The sequence below is a fragment of the Mytilus trossulus genome, chromosome 2 (assembly GCF_036588685.1).
Source record: "Mytilus trossulus isolate FHL-02 chromosome 2, PNRI_Mtr1.1.1.hap1, whole genome shotgun sequence".
Classification (NCBI taxonomy): domain Eukaryota; kingdom Metazoa; phylum Mollusca; class Bivalvia; order Mytilida; family Mytilidae; genus Mytilus; species Mytilus trossulus.
This window is the reverse complement of record NC_086374.1, coordinates 29,253,439-29,281,063: the sequence shown is the minus strand read 5'-3', so window position 1 is coordinate 29,281,063 and position 27,625 is coordinate 29,253,439. Positions and strand designations below refer to the sequence as shown.

The 27,625-nt window shown below is 32.5% G+C and overlaps 1 protein-coding gene across 1 annotated transcript; it reads right to left on the bottom strand.

Annotated features, from left to right (window-relative positions):
• Nucleotides 1-368: 368 nt before the first annotated feature.
• On the bottom strand, nucleotides 369-27,459 carry LOC134705022 (mucin-5AC-like). Its single transcript, XM_063563789.1, has 15 exons — nucleotides 27,345-27,459; nucleotides 25,291-25,317; nucleotides 20,567-20,713; nucleotides 19,800-19,858; nucleotides 18,528-18,590; nucleotides 18,106-18,181; nucleotides 14,009-14,029; nucleotides 11,739-11,891; nucleotides 11,006-11,070; nucleotides 10,379-10,441; nucleotides 7,528-7,603; nucleotides 5,251-5,277; nucleotides 4,168-4,590; nucleotides 2,046-2,150; nucleotides 369-547 (listed from the first exon to the last, which is right to left on the bottom strand). The coding sequence occupies exons 1-15, from the start codon at nucleotides 27,400-27,402 to the stop codon at nucleotides 399-401; spliced, it is 1,512 nt and encodes a 503-aa protein (XP_063419859.1). The 5' UTR covers nucleotides 27,403-27,459; the 3' UTR covers nucleotides 369-398.
• Between the last annotated feature and the right edge of the window lie 166 nt (nucleotides 27,460-27,625).

Sequence of the window (27,625 nt, the reverse complement as noted above, 5' to 3'; positions counted from 1 at the left end):
CATAAACTTTAACCTGAAGCGGGATAGACAGACGAACGGATGGACGGACGGACAAGAGACCAGAAAGCATAATGCTCATAAATGGGTCTTAAAAATGGTGTGTTGTTCTTGGTTTTTATTGCTAATGAAACCTCCTGTAAGCAATAAAACAGGACCAAATGGACCCCTTTTCATGGGAGGAAATGGTAAACGTATTGGAAAATGTTTCCGTCAAAAAATAAATCATGCCTCCCACTTTCGTACTTTATTTCTAGGGTATCAGGTTTCTATGAATGCAAGTTGATATCTTTCGTACAAAATGGAAGTTAATTAATAAAGGAATGTTGTAAGTTTCTAACTAAAATAATTGACTTATTTCTTTATTAACAAAAAAAAAATAAAGGCCTTATTGATCAGGTTTATCCAATTGGAGGTCCATTTACAACTTGAACTGACGAACAGTGTTTGCAAGTCTTTGCACAGTAGATCTTAGCAGTGGGTACATCACAGATATTGCTAGCAACAAACAGTGAACAATCTAATTCCGTTTTATCTTCACAAGGAGGACCTGTAATAGTACAAACATAGAATTGAACAGTTGAATATCAGAATCTTTACAACAATTCATATACTTTTATGTTAAAATATTTACATTTTATGTATATTTCATTATAATACGTTACTCACCAGGAATGCGCTTAATATAAAACGTACTTCGGTTAACGCTTTAATTAACACCCAAATAAATTTGCAAAAAGAAGCCTTCAATTCTTAAATGAATCTCTGAAAATGGCGTTATATACGTGTAAATAACGATATGAAGGAAGTTTATCTTACGATCACATAACGCTGTTCTCACTTGTACCATTGGAATAACTTGAGTTCAACTCTTTTGTGTAGCAATAAAATACATGTTTGTTAGGTATAACCAGCCTCATTTAATTTTTATTCTTTAGAAATAATTTTGAATAAATTTAATTGCAAAAACATGTACACGTCTTTTTTTGAACTGGAATTAAAATACTAAGTAGCTTAAATAAAAGTATACCCCATTTTAATGCTAAACATATTAGTTTGTGAGAACTAAGTCGTTTGCTCTGTTTATTTTTCAAGGCAAAAGTGCATAAAAAACAAACATGAGAACCCTAATTCATGACGCTTATTATAAGAAATTAATTGTAACTTACTGAAGTATTATTTATATATAAAAATAGATATGACAAATTGTAACTGAAATGAAATCGACAAATGTTCAAATCAAACTGCATAACTGTCCATTAAACGCTATGACAGCAATTAATTTTGGTCTCTTTCTATCTTCCGAAAACTACAGAATTCATAATAATTTTGGAACATCAAGGGGAAAGTCTTGGGTAGTTTAAAGAAAAACAAACAAGTGAAACTGCGAGCTACTGCTCACTGATGATGCTGTACCCCCGCCGCAAGTGGATAATATTAATAGTGTAAAAATATGCAAGTGTTCGGTAAACAGGAAGTTGTCGAGTGATGAATCTGAAAACGCATCACACGGTATAGCTGACTTATATAAATCCTGAAACCAAATTTCAGAAATCCTTGTATTGTAGTTCCTGAGAAAAATGTGACGAACATTTTCAACTTGGCTATAATGTGTAAAATCATACAAGTTTTCGGTAAACAGGAAGTCAAGTGACCAATCTGAAAACGCATCACACGGTATAGCTGACTTAGATAAACCCTGAAACCAAATTTCAGAAATTCTTGTATGGTAGTTCCTGAGAAAAATGCGACGAAAAGTATTCATGGGACGGACGGACTGACTGACGGACTGACGGACTGACGGACTGACGGAAGGACTGACAGAGGTAAAACAGTATACCCCCTTTTTTTTTTAAAGCGTGTGTATAATAATTCATTTCATGTATTATAATTAACCAATGGGTTAATATATAATTGTATGATATATTGATATCATACTGTCAATATATCTAATCAAAATCGAAAACAGATTGAGTGTAAGGAATATTGCTCTATCATTGAATGAATGGAGTCCACGACAAATCACTCCACTTATACACAATACTTACAATGATTGCAAGATCTGGCACATAAGGTATTGGCTACAGCTGTGGAACATATATTGGTTACCATTAATACAGTACAATTTACACCAGGGCTATCATTACATGTTGCTGAAACCAAAGCAACATATATATGAACAAATGTATAATGTTAAATGTTACACTTAATAGACGTTTGGTAAATGCTTATAGAAACATGTCTTTTTGTGCAATAGTTATGCAATAATATAAACCAACTCGAAAACACTGTTCTCGTTGTCAACCAATATGGTTTTTCTGATTTTTAAAACCATTAGCACACTTGATTGTCTTATAGACAGTGTCATGTATGACTGAACGGTAATGATTTGTGACATGTAAGGTCATCAATCCCTAGACGTTTCCGTAATACTATTTTACAAAAACGATCAATTCTAGATTTCCTCTGGTTTTTTTTATGTCTTATGCATGTCAACAATTTTTTTACTTACGATCCGTTCTTTATGAGCAATTACACAACAAAGGGTAAGCAATTATCCAAATTCATAATAGAAAAATATTGACACTTAAAGTGATCGCCTTGGTTTTTCATTGACTCGATTATGAATGCAAAATTGGATAAATCCAATCTTTGTAAGATGTTAAAAAACTCTCTGTAAAGTAAGTGGATAGTAAATTGTAAATACAAGAGAAATAGCAAATATAATGACTTATGTACCGCGATAGAGAAAAGCCTAATGTCAGTTAAGAGTATTCATAAGTTTGAAACCAGATAAATTTGTGCAAAAAACATATATTTAGTAATTCTAATTTTCTATTATTGTAAACGTATTATTGGCTATATCATATTCTAACATGACGTCCTTCAAACGCTTTGAGTACACACCCGTGGTAAAATATGACTATATTGTTAGGGCTGTTCCGATTGTTCTCCCACGTAGTCGGTAATCGGTATAGTTTCGGTTTATGCACTTTGAACTTAAGGACGCTTCACTATGGCAACAGAATACGCATGCTCGAAAATCATTTCTATGATTGGACAAAATGCTGTCATGGTTGGTGATTTCGTTGTGTTTAAAAAAAACGTCTCGAAAATTATATCGTGATGGAAAGCAAGTGAAAAACTATAAATATTTGAACTAGATGTTACAAGGATTTATATTTTTATCTAAGTAAAAATAATTGTTTCTCCAATAGCTCTTTGCATCCATGACAGCTGTTTATTCGGGACAATTATATAATTTTAAATGTAAACTTTGTTGTACGAACGTTCATGCCTTTTAGAACGCACCTACGCATGTAAGATTTCCGCGTGGTTTTGATGAATATAAACAGAAATATACTACTTTTACTAACAATAGTTTCTAGCTTTGTTAACCGAGAATTAAGCTAAATGTAAACAGTAGTAAATGTCCTTACTATCTGAAAAGGTTTCGTGAAATTCTGTTGTGTGGTTTGAGAGGAGTTGCGATGACAAGAAACAGGACTGACGGACGGACGGACGGACTGACGGACGGACGGACTGACAGACGGACGGACGGACGGGTCAAAAACATTATACCCTCCGCAACTCGTTGCGTGGGGTATAATAATCATGATTAAATTAATTCAAAACTATCTATATACGTTATTGTAAATAGTTTAAGCATGTCACTAATTCAGTTTGCTCCGTTCTTTTATGCCAATCTAATAGTGCGTTTATTTATGGGAACGGCAAATATTTGCCTCCACCTAGAGCGTTTCGATCCAAAAGAATTGCCGTATTTGTCCTATTAGAATCGAAATAATTCATGGGGGCTTGAATATATCTAGATTTTACCACGGGTTGTCGTCCCTTTATGCCGATTTTTTACCCCTCGCTATCGCTCAGGGTAAAATATTTGTCATAAAGGGACAACCTCTGGTAAAATCTAGATATATTCAAGCCCCCATGAATTATTTCTTAATTTTATCAATGTATCTATTTAGTTTAACTGCAACTTATGCATGGGCGCTGTGATGGTCAAACTAAAAACATATGTATATGTATCAAAACAATAATATTAAAGATTTTAAAAATGCTCAATATTCATCAACATGTTTATTTCTAACATAGGATTTTTCAATACTCTACATGCATCAACAATAACCGTTATAACATATTGTATACCTTGGTTGTTCACGTTTTGGCTTGCAGACACTGAACTAAAAAATTGGGTTGTTGATGTTATTGATGTTTTCTGTACAGATGAAGCCGTTTCTCTAGGAACCTGTGTAGTGGTAAACAGTTTTGTAGGATTGGTTACAATATCAGGAATCGATGCAAACACAACTGGTGTAGTAGGGGTTGTTCTTTGCAAATTTGTAGTGTAAGGCGAGTTGGTTGGTTCATGTGTAGCTGAAAACGTTGTTGTTTGTTCACGTGAAGTAGTAGGCACTGTTGTTCGTATAGATGTGGGCGTTGTTGTTTGTACTTGTGTAGTGGTAGGCTTTGTTATTGGTTCATGTGTAGTAGTATGCGTTGCTGTTTGTACATTTGTGGAGGTAGCCGATGTTGTAACCATATGTGTAGTAGTAGGTTTTGTTGGTTGTACTTGAGTAGAAAAAAGAAAATGAGTGCACATACCCGCCAATGAATTAGTTTTTAATGTATGTAAATCGGATAGGATGAATATAACATTTTTTACTGAATATTGAAAAAAATACTAACTTTAGAGTAACTTTAAAACTATTATATTCAAAATACTTCCGTCAAGTTGTAATATGAATCAGCTAAATATGAAATGTTGCATTAATAGCAATTATTTAAAAGTCCTGAAAGTGACAAGTTTTTATATACGTAAATGCCTGGTATATAGAAATGTGATTTTTACCTTATTAAAACATATTATTTCGTTAGGATATATTCATTGTTTTGGTTTACTGAAATATGGGCCCTCACCAAATATTGTAATTGTGTTTCTGTCAATAATAAATATTTGTATTTATTTCTCTGCTTTTTGTATTTGTCATATTATTTACTATTGTAATATATTAAACTTGCAGTCATAACAAATCAATTTGCCAGGTTGGAACATCGGTAATTTATTGTAGTCTCAATTTGGCATGAGGATGAGGGATATGGAAAATAAAAAAAAAATCACTCCATACCACTCAAATGAAGTAGTCAAACAGACCAACAATAGTACACTCATAAATCGTGAGTAACAACAATATACACATGCAATATAGCCTACACATGCTTAATACTAACCTTGAATTGAAGCTAACAGGTACGTAACTGGCAAAATAATAAAATAAAAAACGGTCTGTTAGATTTCAATTTACCTTCAATTATGTACAAATAGCGTTATAAGGCATGTTGCAGTTTAAGGCAATACTATATATTTTGTCGGAGTTTCAATTCTTCCAATTTCATGTAATTATTGAATTATTATAATGTACAGTAAGCGCATAATACGAATACTTCTAAATCTACGACATAGGTTATACAAACAGAAGAAGAAATAACTATTGTATATAACTGTATCAAATAGATATAGGAAGATGTGGTGTGAGTGCAAATGAGACAATTCTACATCCAAACAACAATTCAAAAATTAAACCATTATAGGTTAAAGTACGGCCTTCAACACGGAGCCTTGGCTCACTCCGAACAACAAGCTATAAAGGGCCCCAAAATAACTAGTGTAAAACCATTCAAACGGGAAAACCAACGGTCTAATCTATATAAACAAAACGAGAAACGAGAAACACGTATATATTACATAAACAAACGACAACTACTGTACATCAGATTTCTGAAAACTAACTAAAAGAGGGACGAAAGATACCAAAGGGACAGTCAAACTCATAAATCTAAAACAAACTGACTAAAACATGGCTAAAAATGAAAAAGACAAACAGAAAAACAATAGTACACATGACACAACACAGAAAACTAAAGAATAAACAACACGCCCCCACCAAAAACTAGGGGTGATCTCATGTGCTCCGGAAGGGTAAGCAGATCCTGATCCACATGCGGCACCGTTCTGTTGCTTATGTGATTACAAATCCGGTAAATAGTCTAAAGTAGATTAGGTTTATATGGTTTTCAACCTTAGACAAGTTTCTGGCTTTCTATTTTTATTGTTTTCTGTTTCTGTCATTACTGTAGTTTTATTTTTATTTGTTGGATACCAATTTTCGTCGTTTTCGTGCGTACAGGTGAACAACGAATATGAATGTTCAACGAATCACCTATCTACGAAAAGGGATGTTTCTGCCATCCACGAAAATTCGTATCCGCACATATAAATGAATTCACAGTATATTATATTTTTGTCTCATGGTTTTTAAATGACCCCTTGCTATTTCCCCCTAATTTCACTTTTTATAAATTAGTTGTGTTTCTCGGGTATAATGTATATCTTTACAGATTTTGCTTTCATGTTACAAGTTTCACTAAACTAATACTCAATGTTTTTTTTTCAAAATTCACAGTGTGTTTTTCTTTCTTTTTAGCCAAAGGGTTTATTGTTTGAATCTAATTTTGTTATTTTTAATAGGTCACTTCACTGTTAGTTCGGCCATATTGAATAGGGGCTGCATTTTTTGATAGAGGTGGAAATAGAAGTATGATAGTACGGGAACCCCTATGTGTTGTGACCAGGCAACTGTTCCGTTTAATTGATGTCTTCCTTTATTTTTCAAACCATTTTTATCTCCATTTAAAAAATCTGCTCCCTATTCAATATGTGTTTATTTTTAATAGTCAATAATTTTTTATTGTTTCAATGTGCATTATTTTGAAAAGTTATAATTTCAATGTTATATTAAACATTACCCTAAAAGTGAGAGGTTTGGCATGCCTCAAAACAAGGTTCAACCCACCATTTATTTTCTTAAAATGTTCTGTACCAAGTCAGGAATATGGCCATGTTATATTATAGTTCGTTTCTGTGTGTGTTACATTTTATTGTTGTCTTTCTGTTGTGTCGCAGATCTCCTCTTATATTTGATGTGTTTCCCTCAGTTTCAGTTTGTAACCCGGATTTTTTTTCTCAATTGATTTATGAATTTCGAACAGAGGTATACTACTATTTCCTTTATTTACAGATAACCATTTGTCATAGTTTTAAAACTTTCGGTTCAAGCTTTTGAAACAAGTATTTACCTTTCTTATCGCTTACGTACACGTACCTTTACATAGATCGGAACAACTCTAAGTTTAGGACAATTCCGACAAACATTAATACATAATTATGTATACTCAGTAATACTACTAGTAATTCCATATCTTGTTACACATTGCAACCTTTATAACAAGTAAGACCTCGAGGGTTTATGTGTACCTTAATTTCGGTCTGCTCATTTTGAAAAAAAGTATCTAATTCATACAGTTCACATTTTTTTAATTCTATATCTGCCTTTCTGTCTATCATATATATTTTATAAAATGATAACACTATCATTAGTAATAATAATGATCTTAAGTACCGTCTCATTTTTTACGGATAAACGGAATTTGTTTGGAAAGTGTACTTACTTATTTTAGACATGCATACAGCAGAATCACACTCGCAGTATCCCTTTGTTGGAAATAAACTACAAATATGAATTTTCTACAAATACATAGACAATACTTTATATTTGCCTCCTTCATGTTATCACTTCTACATGAACTTCTAAATTTCTCTAAATAATGTTCAAAGTTTTCCGCATACTGATATTGTAAATTATCAGTCGTCAGACACAATGTGAACCTTTTTTGGAAAATGAGCAGCTTCACAATGAGTCGTACGGCTTATATGTTATGATATACATATATAGAAACCGCGATTATCTGTGTATTATTCTACTTCTTTTCGCCTCCCTTATATTAAGCAGTGTGACGTTGGATGAAAAGAAGCTTGATTTCGTCTCCTCGCACATAGATATAGGAAGATGTGGTGTGAGTGTCATAGCATGACGTCGCTTATAACGTCTTCTCAGACATTGCACGACGGCGCTGATAACTGCTCTTCGGACACTCTCGAAGGGAACAATATGAAGTTTATGTTTCAAGTGAAGATACCTTAATTCACGACAACAAAATAAGCCTGCGCGACAGTTTTGTCAAGACATTACGGATTTACTAAGATGACATTGGAAATATCTATAATTCAAATTATTGGTAAAAGTAGGAAAAGCATTAATATTGTTAAGGACAAAAACCTCTAAAATAATTTATATGTTATGGAGTTCCTTTCGAGATATTTGTTATTTTTAAATGGCGGGAAAAGGCTGACTCGGATTTTATTTGATATTGCCATTTGTATTATTTGGGTCGGAAGTTAAAATAAAAATAAAAATAAAATCTGCTTGACTTTTGGAAAATGACCTTTTATGAGCTATTGGAGTATTATTTGAAAATGAAAAAGGATGTTATGGGGCACGTTATTTTACGATGTATTGAAGGTACAAAAAGTCTGAATATCTGACACAAAATCAAAAACCTCACCTATGAACATCCTTATGGAGCCATGTTTGCATGAAAAACTATACATAGTAGTCAGCTACGTGCAATCCAGTTCATTAAACCAAATGCAATGTTTACCGTTGCTTTTTTACAAATGTTATTACTGATGATAAATCATTTTCCTACTTAAATTCTTTCGATTGACCACTTTAGAAAATCTTAAGTACAATTTATCAGCGTTATGCATATCCCTTTCTGTATTCTGCATTCGAACCATTATGTGTTTCGCGTAACTTGTGCAATTAGATAATCCACCCGACTAGCTAGGCTTGAGTTTTATCTCGATGTGAAAGAACGAGTGGGAAAGGCCATTAAAGATAAGAAATGGCCAGTCAGTAACTGTACATATACCTGTTATTAAGAGAACTTATCACAAATAAAAAAACCAGAACATTTTCAAAGGTAAAAAGAAAAAGCATTTGCCAGATTCTTTAATTTTCACTTTAAGATATATTGGTGGTGTTGTACGTGTCACTCAATAACCTCACATTTTATTTAATGTTTGTATCGCATGTATTCTAGTGAACTTGAGAATAAAGATAATATTTAAACTAAGAGGTTTGTTTTATATCTTGCTATTTTCCTTTATTTTTGACAAAGATAGATACATCCTAGAGTGGATGTCATTATGATGATGTTAATTGTTAATTTCTTTAAGCAGTACCATACTTTCTGCTAAATCGTATGATTTATACACAAGTCATGTCTACTACTGCATTACGTTCATGGATGATCAAATTTTTTAGACTTTATAAACGGATTGTGCTTCCTACTAAACAATTATGACTCAACTTTCTAGCGACAATTTTTCGAGATCTTTAAAACTTTAAATACAGAAGAGATGTCAGACATGTAATTTTGAAATGCTTTTCATTTATTACATTCGAACATCGATGTACTACGGTTGCCTAGCCAAGTGAAGGCTATCAAGTTATTACAATGACTGCGTTAAACGTTTTGCTTAATATTACATATCCTATTACAAAATGTAATAGTTCGATTATAAATCATAGGATATTTGTAAATGAAATAAATAAACTCATCATAGATACCAGGACTAAATTTAGTATATACGCCAGACGCGCGTTTCGTCTACAAAAGACTCATCAGTGACGCTCGGATTCAAAAAAGTTAAAAAGGCCAAATAAATTACGAAGTTGAACACACATGTATTCACAGTTGAGACGTGATGGTTACTCAAAGAATTCAGCTCAAACAGGTACTAATGACCGTCTCAAACTAACAATGAGGTGAGATATTTTTGCTCGGTGTTATAAGCCTCACTGTGTCTTTGATATGGATAACAGATATAAAAGTGTATTTTTTGTAGTGCATAGACTATTTTTTGTTATGTATGGATACCCAAAACCCTCTCTTTTCTATGAATTTATTGATTTCCTGCAACCGGATTTGGCTTTATTATAATTAGTAACGCTCAAACATAATCAGTTGAAAACCAAGGAAGCCTAAATACGTAAGGACAAAACAAGTGCCTGAACACAATAGGCAACATATTAGGTCAACTGAGGTAACGTTATGTTAACCAACTACGACAATATTATATTGTCCGACAGTTTTTTCAGACTTTTGAGTAGCATTTTCGCATGAAAAGCTCTGTCTAGTTGTCATTGTAATTTTAGGAATTGAAAATGAACAGACAAAATACAGCCAATGCAGAATCGCTTGCTACTGCCAGAACCAATACAGCAGCGCCTTCTATTGGGAAAACCAATACAGTTAGCACCTGTATGGTCGACGGAGTTATCAAAATACATATTGTAGCAATAACTGGTCCGTCTAGTTACAGACGTTACTTTACATAAAGTTTCGATTGAAAAACTAGAGTGTGGAACAAAAACGCCGAAATGAGATTACTGACCTGTTGTTTTTGTATACAGGACGCAGAAATAGGAACACTGTTTACAAAGTTTACACGACAAACCTACAAGAGATGATAATATCTAATTAAATATTTTTATTTTTAAAATATATCTGAAACTATACTGCATACATATTGGATTGAAAACGACAAAACGAGCTCTATAACAGTTCATTTATTCTTGTTGAATATCCTACATATTTTCCTTTTTTTTTTAAATACAAATTTCCTCTTTTTTTAATTTAATTTGTTCGGTCTAACAGACAAAACATGTGGTTATTGAAAGAGATGTAAACCGTGCGCCGGAGAAAAAAAAAAGTCGCCCGCTAGAGTTTAAAACCCCTTGAATAAAAGTATACGCTCTAAATATGATTAAGTAATTAAATAAAAGCCGTTGTAACACAACGAAATAATTATTTTGAGTCGTCTTTATAGATGATGATTTAGGTATCTTCGAAAGTGAACACAAGCGTTTGCATTAAAATTAATAGTGAAATTAAATATAGTTGCATAAATTTGAATTTAAGAAGACGTAGTATAAGTGCCAATGAGGCAACTCGGCAACCAAGTCACAATTTGTTAAAAGTTAACCATTATAGATGTACATGTATATTGTTTGATACATACTTGTTGAGGAGTTGTACATGAAGAGCTAAAACAGGAAATTGTCTTTGGAGTTGGATGTAGTAGTTCTAAAATATGATAGTTTTACAAATGTTACAAATCGGCAAGTATATATAATGAAGTCGATTGTCAATGAAATATATCTAATAAGAGACGTTTGGTAAAACACCAAAAAAACACATATAATTCGATGGTTGTCGTACAAAGTTCATGTCTGTCATATTTGTCTCATTGATGAAAGTCGTCGGATTACCTTATCCTTTAGACATTCACGTCATTTCAACTCGTATGGATAGTTTTCTCTTTTTCAATCATACCACATCCTTATTTGTTAACGATTGAGATTTAAGTCTTTTTAGATAAAGGGAAATCCAGAAAAGTATTATGGAAATACACAAAACCTTCGTAAAGTAAAGTCTTTTAAGTGATGTCAAATTGTATGATGTATATTTGCTGTACGCGATAACAATAACAACTTATTAAGTTTAGGCGTATAATGTTTTATGAGAAGTCAACTGTATAATCATTTACTTAATTTGTCATTGACGAGGCAAAAAAAATTATTCGAACTCATGTCCGCTTATGAAAGTGCATAAATGTAGTCAAAATTATTAACATATCTAAGTCATACCACCTATTAAATAGCATATAACTACAATTATCCGTCTCAGATGATAATGTATAAAAAGACACAGAAACGACTGTCATCACCATATAAAATTACTCTTTCAATTACCTGAATACTGTGCACAGTAATTACACGTGCGAGGGCATGTCTTAATTGCAAACTTCTTAGTATGTTCAGGCGCACTTGCATAGCATATTTGATTTTTCAACGTTTTGCATCTGCTGTCATGGTCAACACACTGCTTCCATGGTACGGTTGTATCTAGTAAATAGAACAGTTTATGTAATTAACTTTACATCAAGAATCAAAACTGTGCATAGCAAAATGATAATTTTTCAGAAATGCTGCACTTCAACGCTATTAAAAATAATTGAATCGTATAACTTGAAACTTACTTTAACATATTGACCAAAAGTACATGGGAACAAGGTATATGTTCTTGATTGTATACAGTACGCAGTTTTCATTTTTATGTAATGGGGCTAGAACCCTGGTTAAGGTTATTATAGTCATTAATTATATCTGTTTTGCAGGCCTACCAATGTATATTTAAAATGTCATTATTTTGTAAATAACCAGAATACCAAAACCTTTTCAAACAGACAAGCAGTCAACCAGCTGTTTAAGAAAAACAAGAAAAATATTGGCAGAAATGTGTACCTTTACGATAACCTAACAGAAAATAGAATATATCTTTTTTGACAAAACAAATTATGCCAACAAATTAAAAGGTAACACGGTTTTCGTCGTAACTTTAATCAATGCTGTAATACCAATTTAATAGATTTTGTTTTGTAAATGCTTTTTATTTGATAAAGTTGAACTGTATGTGCCCTTTACTGGTCATGAAATGGACGAATTATTGAGTTCACTAGCAACTACCATGATTGTTTTGTAATACTACACTGCTACTTTTGCATATGAACTATTTCTGTACTAAAAATCTGAAGTACTTGAAATTTAATTTTAATATTTAGTACTATTTCTTTACCTAAAATTATTGTAAAATTTAGGTACATGTCTTTAACTGTACTTTATTTGTGCTACAGATGTCAAATACAGAAATAATACCAACAGTGATCACAATATTCCATGTCTGAAAATCATAATTTCAAGAGATTTGAAATAGATAAACTTTCAAAAATGCTGAAAATGTTACAATGTAACCAAAATTCTGTAGTACTTTAATTTCAAGTACAAATCAAGTACCGTAAAATACAGGTACTTAAATATTACAATAATTTTAAAGTAACAAAATAGTACTGAAAATTATAAGTAAATTTCTAGAACAGATGCAAAAGTAGCTGTGTAGACCCATGAATAACCAAAACTTATGAGCATTTTTATAGATTACACCCACATTTATTAAAAAAAATAAAAACAAAAATAAACTCACATAATTTTTTTTCGGAAATCATTTCAATTTTAAAAGAACTCAATCTCCCGTGTGTAAATTAAAGCACTACACTGGTGCAATGAAATTGCTACCATTTACGGTATAACGTGCACACAATCATCCCTTTTGCTTTTCAAATATATGACATACAAATAAATCATTCACTAAAATACCTGCATGGTGCAGCTGCCGACAAGATGACAACTGATTTACTAGGAAATACAAGATGACTCATATCTTTGAAACTAGGGTCAAAAATGTGCTCGCTTCTATGGGAAGTTTATTAAATTATTCACAACTGTTTTGGTTATAACCGCTGCAACTTAAGATGTCTAACTTGGCAAGGGCATGTCAACATAAATCAGCAGCTACATTCCTCACATACCCCTTCATAACCATGAACCATGTTAAATCTTGTCAACACTTCAGTAATATCTCAGTGTACATCATTTAGACAAAATTGCGGCTGGCGTATCGTATGTTTATAAACAAGCAAAATATTATTGATAACATTCAATCCGTATGTTTCTGTATTTACCTGATAGTGCCCAGTATTTCCGCAAGTTTAATACTAATATAAATCCTTATTCTCATATTATATCTCTTGTTTTAATCAATATCCATGAACTATAAAATCTAGAAATATTTTTATTTATTCCATTACTTATAGATGTATCATATGCACCCTTAGACCCCATGCATTGATTAACTAAGCTGTATATGGCAAAACCTTTCGGAATTTTGAGTTCTCAATGCTGCTCGTATACTTCGTACTTTTTTTTGTATTCGATATTCACTGAATAGTCTTTTGTAGACGAAACGCGCTCCTGACACACACAGTTATAAGCCTGGTATGATTGATGAAAAATATATTAGAACAAACTCATTATTCCCATGATGATTCATACTACAAAATGTTAAGACTCAGTTAGGAAAAAACGAGATGATAAATATTGTTTTTTTTTATTAATAAAACACTCACTATGAATAGAGTACAACATATCTGCAAAGAAACAAATCATCGTATGAGGGTTAAGAAACATTTCAAAGACAAAGACGATAATAAAAGAAAGTGTAAAAGGAGAACAATGATAACAAAAAAAAAGGACGCTCTCGGATGCGGGAATTTCTCGCTACATTGAAGACATGTTAATGACCTTCTGCTGTTGTCTTTTCTATGGTCGGGTTGTTGTCTTTTTGACACATTCCCAATTTCTATTCTCAATTTTATAGCTATTAATTGGAACTATGATGATAGACCATAACATATTTTCACACCGAACAATCTGCTCTTATAAGAAATCCTTGCAGCTAAAGACTAAAATTGAACGGTCAATAAAAAAAGAAGATGTAATATGATTGCCAATGAGACAACTATCCACAAAAGACCAAAATGACACAAACATTAACAATTATAGGTCACCGTACGGTCTTCAACAATGAGCAAAGCCCATACCGCATATAGTCAGCTATAAAAGGCCCCGATAAGACAATGTAAAACAATTCAAACGAAAAAACTAACGGCCTTATTTATGTAAAAAAAATAAGTTCTGTTTCTCTGGAATGGTAAATCCTGAATTTGTTAAAAAATAAGGGGACTTTCTGTTCTGTAATCAATATTAACTTTCAAGTTAGAAGATCTAAGTAAATTTAATCTTATTGTTAAAGTTGAATACAGGCAATGATACAGCAAACCAGATATTCTCAAAATCAAAAGGGAGTTTTCTTTTGTCTATTTCAGCAACAGCTAAATGATCCAGGAATGTTGGAGTAAGTTTATGGAAGCGCATATGGTACACCCCTTGTAAAGTTATTTTGTTGCTAATAAGTCGGAATTATAAGTTATGTTGTGTGTTGTAAGCTGGAATCTAATAATCATGTGGAGTCAACTTGTCGGAATGATGAAGAAATAATTGCATTACAATGTCGACTTTCTAATATAAATGTAATGACATAGTAATAAGAAGTCGACATCATAAATTCAACTTGTTAATTGATTAAGTCGACCAATTGTTTATTTGAAGATGAGGTAAAACCACGTGACTACATTGGAAAAACATAGGTCTATTTTAAATCGATTTCCATATTTCGTTTGTTTAATTTGCTTCGGTTGTGTGAGTTCTTTTGTATGAAAGGGGGGTACGACAGTCAAATATCAGAAAAAAGTACTAAAAGATAATAACATTTCGGACATAAGGGGGATATACCCCCTCCCCTCCCCCTATTAAGTTAGGCCGTTTATTTTCCTTAGTTCTCAAATGGAATCAGTATAATGATAAATTCGTGAAGGATTCAATGGAACTTTCTGTTGTATGAGATTGCTGATGTCAGTGTAAAATTGAAATGTTGACTATAAAAAGTCAATTTTTCTGTAACATACACGATTTGAAAAATAGGTTTTTTTCTGTACATGCTATATTTTGATCTTTTAGATCAAAGCATCTACAAAAAAACAACATTTTTTAAAATCTTGTATGATCTAAAATATTAACACCTATAACAATTCATGGAGATTTACGAAACAGTTTTACTTACTGTCCTGTTCCCTAGTATCTATGTCGAATCGCAGGGAATTATATCGAAGGAAGCGCACGGGGAGGAATCCGCTAGCTAAATAAGAATAAGAAGATCAGCAAAACCTTTACGACAAAGTAAGCTATGAAAGCATCCGAAATGACATTAAAAACTACACAGGCGGGAAACCTAACAATCTATATGACGAAGACGCCGACGCCACTACTCAATAAAGTTGTGAGATGTGGTGTGATTGCCAATGAGGCAACTAGCTACCAGAAAAAAGAGGATGTAAGCAATCATAGGCAGTCGTACGACCTTTAACAAATCTAATAGACGGCTATAAAAGACCTCCACATGGAAACATGAATCAATTCAAACGAAAAATGTATCGGCCTTATTTATAACAAAACAATTTACAAAAAACAAATATGAACCAACGGCAACTTTTTAACTACATGCTCTTGATTTGTGACAGGCATATGAAGAATATGGCGGAGTTAAACATGTCTGTGAGCGCTTAACCCTAAACCAAACCTGGGACCGCCGTGACACAGCACAACAAAATCAATAAAACATCAGTTGTAGCTAGATAACTCAATATATCGGTATTACTAGTCAATATAAATTCATCAAAATCCGGCAAAGATCTCGAAAAGTGGGCTGATCCTGCTCAACGTGAGTCACCTGTCGTCATGTTATTCGTGAAATTACAAACCCAGTGATTTTGTCGAATATGGTAGGTCATCCTCGAGGAAAAGCGGAAGGAATTATGGTTTCGACAATTGGAACATATATTATCAGTTGTGTTCCTGTAATTGAGTTTGAGATGATTAAAGGTGTTCCATTTGTTGACAATAAAGTACTAGTAATTCGATTTGTGTCGAGCCTGCGACATTAATGCCGCGGAAGTGAGACAGGTAAATAGGTATGCAGTCGTCAATAATAATGGCGTCGGCATCTTCGTCTTTTGTATTGTTATGTTTCTTATTTTGTTCCCACCTTTATCATTTCGGGATCTTCCATAGCTTACTATGCAGTAGGGTTTTTTTCTCATTGTTATAGACCATACTTTAGTGACATATAGCTGTTTACTTCTCAGTGATTTGGTATGTTTTGGAAATATGTCTTATTGGCTATCATACCACATCTTCTTAGTTTTATATAAGTATAAAGAAAGAAGATGTGGTATAATTGCCAATCAGATAAACAGTTCAAACGAGAAAACTAACGAACTTATTAATGAACAAAAAGTGAACGAAAAACAAATATGTAACACATCAACAAACGACAACCACTGAATGACAGGCTCATGACAGTGGGAAGGCACATACATATATAATGTGGCGGAGTTTAACATGTAAGCGGGATCCTAAACCTCCCCTAACCTAGGATAGTGGTGTAACATAACAATATAAGATTGAACTATAAAAATCAATTGAAAAAGGGCTTAACTCATCAGATGGATACAAATACAAATGATACAGAGTGCACATGGCCAGGAACTTGTATATCTCAACAACAAACAGACACGTAGTACAATTCTAAGAGTTTTAGTTTTGCAGTTAATAAAACTGTTTTGTCCTGATAAAGTACATCTCCATTTATGTTATAAACCGTGTATTGTTGTATATGAGTTAATCTTTTAGATCAAGATAAAGCATCTACAGAAAATAAAATTGTTAAATCTTGTATGTTACTGAAAAAAAATGAACTTTTTAAGAGTCAATAGCAACTGAGGCGAGACAGAGGGTTCCGTGGAATCCTTCACGAATAAATTAGATATAGGAAGATGTGGTGTGAGTGCCAATGAGACTACTCTCCATCCAAATAACAATTTAAAAAAAAAGGTAAACCATTATAGGTCAATGTAATAATGTCAATAAGTATAGTACTGATTCCATTAGAGAACTAAGGAAAATAAAAGGCCTGACTAAATGACGGGGGTATATCCCCCTTACGTCCGAAATATTGTAATTTTTTTAGTACTTTTGTCTGATATTTGACTGCCGTTCCCCCATTTCATACAAAAAAACTCAGACAACCGAAGCACTTTAAACAAACGAAATATGGAAATCGATTTAGAAATAGACCTATGTTTTTTCAAAAGTAGTCACGTGGTTTTACCTCATCTTCAAATAAACAAGTCGACTTAATCAAGTAACAAGTTGAATTTATCATGTCGACTTCTTATTAATATGTCATTACATTTATATTAGCAAGTCGACATTGTAATGCAATTATTTCTTCATCATTCCGACAAGTTGAATCCACATGATTATTAGATTCCAGCTTATAACACACAACATAACTTATAATTCCGACTTATTAGCAACAAAATAACTTTACAAGGGGTGTACCATATGCGCTTCCATATAAGTTAGCAAATTTTGAAAATTTGTCTGAAATCTGACACTGAATTCTCTTAACTATTGGACGACATACATTTTTTTTTAAATCGATAGCGAGCTTTATTCTATTCATGTAAATAGTCCATAATATATATGACAGAGACTACACATGAAATGTTTCTTTCTGTGGTTTTGTTATAATTAAATAACTTACCAATAACTGACATGCATTTATCATTGTAGCAGTCACATGTTCCATTTGTCGGGAAAGGACCACAAATCTTCGAATTCTGTTGAAAGGAACAAATATGTGTCATATAACATTAGTAACATTAGTATACTGTGACGGTAACCCTATAGATGATTATTGCAACAGTATAATTCACGAACAATCAATTATATTATATTTTGATCTAAATTGTTAGTGCCGGATAAGTAACGTGATTTTATTCATGAACATATTTTCAAGTTTTTTCCAACTTCTAGTACTTTGGAAAGTGTTTTATTTTCTCTTTAAATAAATATGGTAATAGATTTTGATTGACTTCTGAAATTACATTTGTCATTCCCGCTGAATATCTTTCTTTTCACACTTGTTGAAATGTTTGGTTCGTACTTAAATCACAAAATACAAACCTTTTGAACATCCACACACGAACCAGAAACAGGAACATTATTCTTGACATACACTTGACAAACCTATTGAAAAGAAGTGAACTTTTATTATTCTCTAATCTGTAAACTAGTTGGAACTGAAAAACACAAAAAAATAGACGTTTTAAGGCTGACAATTCGAGAAAGTAAGGCCTATTTCGATGTTATGTGAGTTTTTATTTTTGATATAAGCTAACACCACTTTGATTGGTGTATATTGTATAAACGAAGTTAATGACTCTAGAAATTGGAGCATTAATTGAAAGACAAAATAAAATTCAATTTTACAGAAATAAAAGAGATAAATGCATACAATTTTCGAATTTCAGTTTGATTTAAAAACTAGTTCAACGAGGTGTATTCAAAATTTTACAAAAGCCTGTGACATAAATGTAACCCAATATCGGTATCTTGACTTCAATATATGTATAAACATTCCCAGTTTATCTAACGATATCACTAATTAATTGACTTTTAGTGAATATCTATTGTGACCAAATTTGTATTCCATTTGTAATAAATATAATTGATTATTCCGACCACCTCTTTTCGGTTTAGAAATGTAAGAATGCAACGTCTTATCTTATTCTGTACTGTCAATATAACTTTGCAACCCGAGTTTAGCAGAAACTGCTTATCCTTCTGAAGAACATGAATTCGTCCATAATGTTGAATAATTACTCAATTTCTAGGTTTTTGCGTAGTGATAAATAAACCTTATTTTTGCCATAATGTTGTTTTCGAATTTTCTTGCTTGCTTCAATGGTATCTTACTTTTCGTGACCGTAGTAACACCTATTATATAACGCGTAAGAAATATGCCTCAGTTCTGATTCTCCTATGATTGCAGTCTTGCATAAATAATATACAAAACACCTACAATCTTATTTTAGCCAAATTTTAAATACACTCTGAAGCGCACAAAAAGTTATTCATAAAATTTCTGATGTTAAAATTTGACATCGGAACAGGACATATGACGTCAATGGCGTCATACATGTATGTTCAAAAGACTGGATCAACTATTTCCAAAGACGAAAACAGATAATGTTCAGTCAGTTGTATTAAATCGAGATAACGATAAGATTATAATAAATCTGGATAACGATATAATAAATCGAGATAACTTGTGGCGATAAAATAAATCAGGATAACGATATAATAAATCGAGATAACGCTACATTTTTGTATTGTCTTGTCCTCTACCGAGCTCAGTTGAAAAGAAACATTAATAACCGAAAAAAATAAACTTACTTTAGGAGTCGTGCAATTTGAACCAAAGCATGAAAACACTTCAGTGATCTGGATATTTGCTGCGATGTAAGATAAATGGTACAATGAATCAATAAACAAATAGATATAATAGATAATTTGCATTACAATAATTTTTTGTTCATATTTTTTTATGTCACACATTATTTTGTGATATGTCTGAAATATCGAGCTTCCTCTATTACTGACTGATTTTGCTGCGTTGCAAGATAATTGATACAAGGAATCAGTTATAAACAAAAAAGTGAATACATATTTTTCGTAACTTATTACAAATTCTTTTTCAGCATTTTTCAGGAAAACATGATAATGTGATATATCATCATAAGTCTATATGGCTAGCTGATTATTTGTATTTTAAAACATGTATGTATTTGTATATTCAGGTTGCACTTTAGTAAACAATTCTTCTTCTTCTTCTATATCTGTAATATCAAGTTTTTTTTTTAAAACTGTCTGTTCTTCCTTTAAACAGTAGTTATTTTATGGTACACGAGCCATAGTTAGAAGTGTTTACGACTATGCTTTGAAAAGAAAAAAACAAAAATATCAAAATATGAAAATATATCTTACATATACATTTCTATATAATATCATTCAAATAACCCGAAAACACGCACTTTGCTCAAGTAAGAAGTTTATATCGTCATGTCCGAAAACAAACATAACGAGATTATTAAATTGCCTTCAATAATTATTATTTAAATTGAACTTATAAAGTTTTATATATATTAAAGTAATCTACTTACCTTGGAACTCCTTGCATAAATTACAAGTCACTGGACAATTTTGTATAGCAAATATTTTTGTTTTCTCATCACTCGAGTTACACATCAAATTCTTATACAGAGGACAATTGGTGTCTTGATCAACACATTGAGGACCTGTACGGCTACCTATATTTATATAAATTGTTTTAATTGTATTCATATTCTTTTTTTTTATATATCTGAAACAGGCTTATCATAACAGTCTCATCAATTAAGGAAAATATGACAAAATTTTCTACCAAAAAATGCATTAAATTTCGTCATGCCGGTGCTCTTTATAACTTACTATATGGTATGGTTTGGTCACTGGTGGATAATTGTGTCATTTTTATTTATACTACAGGTCTTACTTTTATAATCATATATATGCTACTCATTATAAATTAAATTAGCTTGACTCAATATTCAAAGCCGTACGGTGACAAACAATTGATAAATTCTATGTCATTTGATCTCTGGTGGAGAGTTGTCTCATAGACGTTCATAACACATCTTATTACTTTTAGATTAGTATTTGAATCGCTGATCAGTTTTAATTGAAAACTAGTTTCTACCTCATCCAATATGGTTTTGGGATTGTAAGGCAAAAACATGGGAATTAGCAACAAAAATCGTCAATTAAGGTCAATATTTTGTAAGAAGTCAACTAATAACTTTGAAGGAAACAGAAACAAGCTAGATCTTTACATTCTGAGCATTTGTGATAATATCCCTTATTCGCCTGAACATTGGCTCTACTAATAAAAGAGGGACGAAAGATACCAAAGGGACAGTCAAACTCATAAATCTAAAACAAACTGACAACGCCATGGCTAAAAATGAAAAAGACAAACAGAAAAACAATAGTACACATGACACAACATAGAAAACTAAAGAATAAATAACACAAACCCCACCAAAAACTTGGGGTGATCTCAGGTGCTCCGGAAGGGTAAGCAGATCCTGCTCCACATGTGGCACCCGTCGTGTTGCTGATGTAATATCAGATCCGGTAAATAGTCTAATTCGGTAGGTCACATTCATGAAAGGGAAGGGGATTGTAGTTACGACGTAAGGAACATATCCGAAATCATTTGTGAAACGGTTATACCATAACGGTCAACCAACTCGTGATTGCTTCCGTAAAATTCACGAAGGGATGATTTCAACTTCACCATTTGGAACTCTTGGTTTAATAGCTTCCTTGTGAGCAGCAATAAATATATATAAACACTATTTTGGACTATATTTGCTATATAGTTAATTATTGACTGAACTTTACAATTTGTGTTTCTTTAAAGAACAGAAGACCTTGCGACACAGATGTAAAATCCTTAAAGTTATTTTAATGTTTGTAAAGAAATAAAATTCCAGAGAATTTAAAAGTGTAAAAATAGGATTGATTACTTGTAGAAGCCGCATCACAAGGGACCTTTTTATAACCTCGAAAATAAATGGAACCACATCTGTGAAAAATGTCTCAGATTCGAAACATGCCATTATACATATCAAAGGTTACGATATGGACAGGTTAACATTAAAGCAAACCGTGACCCCTTTATGCTCCTGTCAGCTTTTTGTATGTCTGTTACAGCTTTCAAGATATAAGACAATTTCTGCATTTTATTCTCATATTCTATTTTTGCCATCGTAGTCGGATGTTTTTACTAATTGAAAAATACACAAACTTTATATTAGGTTCCCTATGGATCATTCACCAAAACTTTGGCTGGAATTCGATTTAGAAGTTTTAGAGGAGAATATCTTTGAAAACTTGAAAGGAACAAAAGATGCAAGAGGGACAGTCAAACTCACAGATCGAAATCATTATCTATATAGCGGAATGTAAAGTTAAAGGGTATTTCTATCTTCTTATGTTTCACCATAAGAAGCTCCTGTATGAACTCAGTCTAATAATAATAAAGGAACAAGTCTGCAAGAAGTGGAAAACAATTAGTTTCCATGGAACTATCGATAGTTTGTTGAAAAACACGTCCTCCAAACGTAACAAATATGTTGTCAATCAAGAAATAAAGCATCGTGATAATGTCAGTTTCCGAGATTTTTTTTGTTTGATTCAGAGTGATTTATTACAAGGTGAGAGTTATCCCTTCCTAAGTCAAACTACTTGTATCTACTATGACCTTTTTTTGGTTATAAAACAATGCAATACCAACTGTTTCAATTTGTCTTTTAGTTTGGAATTGGGGATACTTGTGTAAAGTGTAGAAAAGTCAAATGTTTAAATACTTTTGCAAGATGAAAGAGTCTTGGATTCTATGTACACTAAAAGATCTTTGGAATTTTTTAGTACCTATATCTGATTCACGCCACTTCTACAATAAGCAGTTTCACAATAATTTGAAGCTCGGAAGCCCGGCTTTGATTGCTGATAAAATAGATGTAAATAATTTAGAGAAAGAGGTTTCGTGGAGCACTTTGAAGGCCTAGCAATATACCTATGTTTGTAAGGACACTTATATAGTTTAGGTATCTAATACAGTGATGGTATATCCAGTTCTTTAACTTTGGTTGAAATTCCAAAGGAACATAGCACAAACCTTTTATGATTATCCAGGATTTCCTCATTGTTAGTGTCGCCATGGGATATGTTGAGTTTCCAAGTGAACTGACAATACCAATACATTAATCCAGCAGAAAAATGATGTTGTTTTGGGCTTTATCTGCGGGGTTAACATCATCTTTCTCATGGTCGTAGGACAAATGTTTTACCCCATTTGGGTCTCTAAAGATTGACGTAACATTATTTTTGATTTGTATTAACGACCTCAAGCATTAATCTATTTAGAAAGGGTATGTACGTCTTGTTTCTATCGTTTAACCTATTGCCTGGCATAATCCTCGACTTAATTCGTCAGTATTTAGAAGTTGTATTTCCAATTGGTGGATTTAGGTTCACAGTATTGCGGATAACACATTTGACAGGGAAGTGTTATTGACAATGTTGAGGTCACAGGAAATAACATGGCCAGCCGGATTATATGTGAATTGGGAACTAGCACAGGTGCTATCAGGAGGTTTATACTTGAAGACGTCAATAATGAACTTATGAAAAACGTGTTTGCAATTGAAAATTTTAGTTGCAATTGGTTTGGTATAGGTGGTACAGACTGATCTTAAAAATAAGGGAGTATTTTTGTTTGAATTAATTTATGATGAAGGTTATTGCCCAAGTTTACGCCATCGAGACCTTTGTTGGCAAAGGAAAGTTTAAGAAAAGATGCTGCTCTTCTTTATCCTTTCCAATGCGAACTGGTTTCAATAGTCTGTGACTTGCAACATCCGAAATGATAGCTGTAAGTTTGTATTGGTATGAATGAGGATTTGGAACAGTGGTGTTCAAACACAAATTGAACAGAGGATGAAGTTTTGAAAGGGGCAATGAATAAAGTTTCGTGCGATGTGATGAATATCCAACGGCGTTTTTATAAATGACATCAAATCATTTATAGACACATCATGCAGAATAGGTGATATATAATGACGATGATCATAACTACGTCTATATCGGGGAGTAGAGTTGAAAATATTCCCCACATTCACCGAGTTACAGGAAGGACTTGATAGAATACATATACTATCAATTGTTTCATTGCAACCATATGGTGTCGCAGTTACTAATTGTCGAATCCAGTAGTCCTGTTTTTGTCTACGGAGAGGCATTGCGGGATGAGGATTGTTAGTCCTGTGGTATATCTTTTTGATAATGCGAAACAATGTATAGAACAGGCTGATAAAGAATGTTGCTTGCATTTAGATTTATGTCTGATATATGGCCATACAAACGTTTGTTTAGCCTTCCCTTCAAAAGGTCCACGACGACGATGACGTACGGTATGTGATGACAATAGCCAACAGGGCACTTTATAATGGGAATGAGTGAATAACAGAAATAATATTCATAGCTACAATTAAGAATTGCTTGTTTGTTGACTAACATATAGAAACATACAATAAGGGGTCGCTTGACAACTATATTTTATGACAAAGGGAAGATTATATTTTTCTCATCGTGAAATACTCCTTTACTGTAGAATCAATAACATTCAGCAGCTCCTGCATATTGGATAATTTATCAAGTATAAGTTAATACTATATTCCGGGTTTAACATCTCGTAAAATCTTTAATGATAGAGGTTTATATTTTTTTACAGAAAGACTTTTTTTTTATCGCGGATTTATAATAGTAAGTTGAAGTCAATCCTTTAAACATTTTTCGGAGGCCTTTATGATTTGGTTGACCATAATGGAATATATGTGCCATATGTATTTCACTTGTCGCAACCTCGAACCCGTTCTCGTTTCTTCGATTGTGACACGAAAGAATAAGATTGATCTACAATTCTAATTTGCCTTGTTTAGCCTCTTCCCTTCAAAAACTTAACGAAAACGATGACTTACTGTATGTGATGTGATAGCCAACAGGGCACTTAAGTGGGAATGAGTGAATAGCATTGTATGGTTGTTTTCGGCTCCTCGGTCTTGAGTGTTTTTTTATAGTGTGTTGTAGACTATAATTCTTAGTCTTTTTTGCCTTTTGCTATGATATCGTCGGATTTCCTTCAACTTTTGGTTCTCTTTAGAAAAGTGCCAAACTAATATGGATAAAAATGTAAGTAACACTTTTTTGATTCGGGTCTTAATAAATGTTCAATATCATATATATTTAGATATTTATCAACCGCATGTTAGAGTGAACTTACTGTAAGTTGATTCCATGCTTAGTGTAACTGAAAAGCGAAACAAACAATTAATTAAGATAAATGTTAGAATAAAAAGTTCCTTTCGACAGCAAAAGAAGAATAAATTATTTCAACTAACCTTGAATGAAACTAAGTATATCACTAGTATTTCTGTAAGAACTAAAAAATTGACATGATGATTTGCAGTTGAAAGGAAGCTTAAAATTAGTAAATTTAAAAAAAAAACCACCAAGCAATAAAATTGAGAATGGAAATGGGGAATGTGTCAAAGAGACAACAACCCGACCAAATAAAAAAACAACAGCAGAAGGTCACCAACAGGTCTTCAATGTAGCGAGAAATTCCCGCACTCGGAGGCGTCCTTCAGTTGGCCCCTAAACAAATATATACTAGTTCAGTGATAATGAACGCCATACTAATTTCCAAATTGTACACAAGAAACTTAAATTTAAATAATACAAGACTAACAAAGGCCAGAGGCTCCTGACTTGGGACAGGCGCAAAAATGCGGCGGGGTTAAACATGTTTGTGAGATCTCAACCCTCCCCCTATACCTATGTAGAAAAGTAAAAGCATAACAATACGCACATTAAAATTCAGTTCAAGAGAAGTCCGAGTCTGATGTCAGAAGATGTAACCAAAGAAAATAAACAAAATGACAATAATACATTAATAACAACAGACTACTAGCAGTTAACTGACATGCCAGCTCCAGACTTCAATTAAACTGACTGAAAGATTATGATTTCATCATATGAACATCAGGCACAATCCTTCCCGTAAGGGGTTTAGTATCATACCATTATAACATATATGAGAAGAACATAACCCGTGTCATGCCAACAACTGTTTTTAGAATAAATGTGTTAAGTTCAGACGCAAATACCTTATCAGTGACTCAATATTATCAAACATACATACAAACCAAAAACCAAAACCAAATCTAAATTTGAAAGAAACTCCAGTGGATCGATAGTTTAGTAGACAGTCGACATTTAACAAAAACAAATAGCCAACTAATTCATAACTGATTTTGTTGATTCATGTGAAATTGCATCTCTATGTTTTGATATGCCGGACTTGTCCATTTAACTCCATTTTGTAAGAAAACAGAAAACATAGGTTATATATTTTTACAAATTAACCAAACATTGTGAAGGTTGTATACGATGTTTATAAACTCTTGCTTGACGATGCTTACAATGGTGATGATAAGTACGGTTAAAAAAATAAGTGATCCTTTATAAATCATATGGAATATAAAAGTTTAAAAAAAAAAATTGGTAGTTACAATGATATTCCGAGAGAAAATAGTTCATATAGATGCTGTCAAATGTATGCAATTGAAGAGAAAAATCGTGTTTGTTTTATGGTGATTCAGATTATAACACAATGTTGACTGCTATACCCTTAGTTATAATCAAATATTATACATATAAAGGTAACAGTAGTATACTGCTGTTCGAAATTCATAAATCGAGTGAGAAAAAACAAATCTGGGTTTCAAACTCAAACTGAGGCAAACACATTAAATATAAGAGGAGAACTACGACACAACCGAAACACAACACTAAAATGTAACACACACAGAAACGAACAATTATAAAACAATATGAGGTATATATGTATATATTAGTGTATAAGATATGGATCAATCATCGTATCAACCAGAGACACAAATATAAACCCAAGAGCACCCCTGTCTCGGGTTTGATAGGGATGTGGTATTGAAAATTCCGTATGCTCTTCTCTATGTATTTTATTCAAGCTCCTAGTAAGTCTCTCACTGACTGTCAAATGATGGAAATATATAAAAACTTTATGAAGTATGATATATGATATAGTTTTAAAACTTTTCATTTGTCATAGTATTTTACTAGTGTACTGTGCTCCTCTGAATATATGTTGTTAATTTCCCATAGTGTGTTTATGCTTTTGCAATAAAGATTTATTTATTCAAAACATGTGTATTTTGTGAAACAAAATGATTAATCTAGGACATTGGGTACTCCATAACTATCTAGTTTACACAGACAAGTTTAATTTATACATACCAATCACTACAGAAAACATAAACCATATTTGAATTGTACACATCTGTAGGTCAACCATTATGCATAGAAAGGTCTGTTGATAGTGTAGATTCGAGCAAGCACTACATAACACTACGATAATAATGTCAATATATTATATATAGATATCTATGAACTTTCAACCTCACAGGAACACAGTTTTCAAAATATTAAATGGTCATTTTCCCCATACAATCGTTTTCATTTTGATTATTATAAATAAAGGATTATATTACTTCTATTCATAAATTCCTGAACTTTTC

What these genes read in the sequence shown, in the direction of transcription:
- LOC134705022 (XM_063563789.1), bottom strand. Translation starts at nt 27,402, where the DNA reads ATGGTTGACCTACAGATGTGTACAATTCAAATATGGTTTATGTTTTCT. An exon ending in TATGTTGTACTCTATTCATA is followed by an intron (nt 11,892 to 14,008) that starts GTGAGTGTTTTA and finishes TCTATTTACTAG; the next exon opens with ATACAACCGTACCATGGAAG. An exon ending in TGCCAGATCTTGCAATCATT is followed by an intron (nt 548 to 2,045) that starts GTAAGTATTGTG and finishes GTACTATTACAG; the next exon opens with GTCCTCCTTGTGAAGATAAA.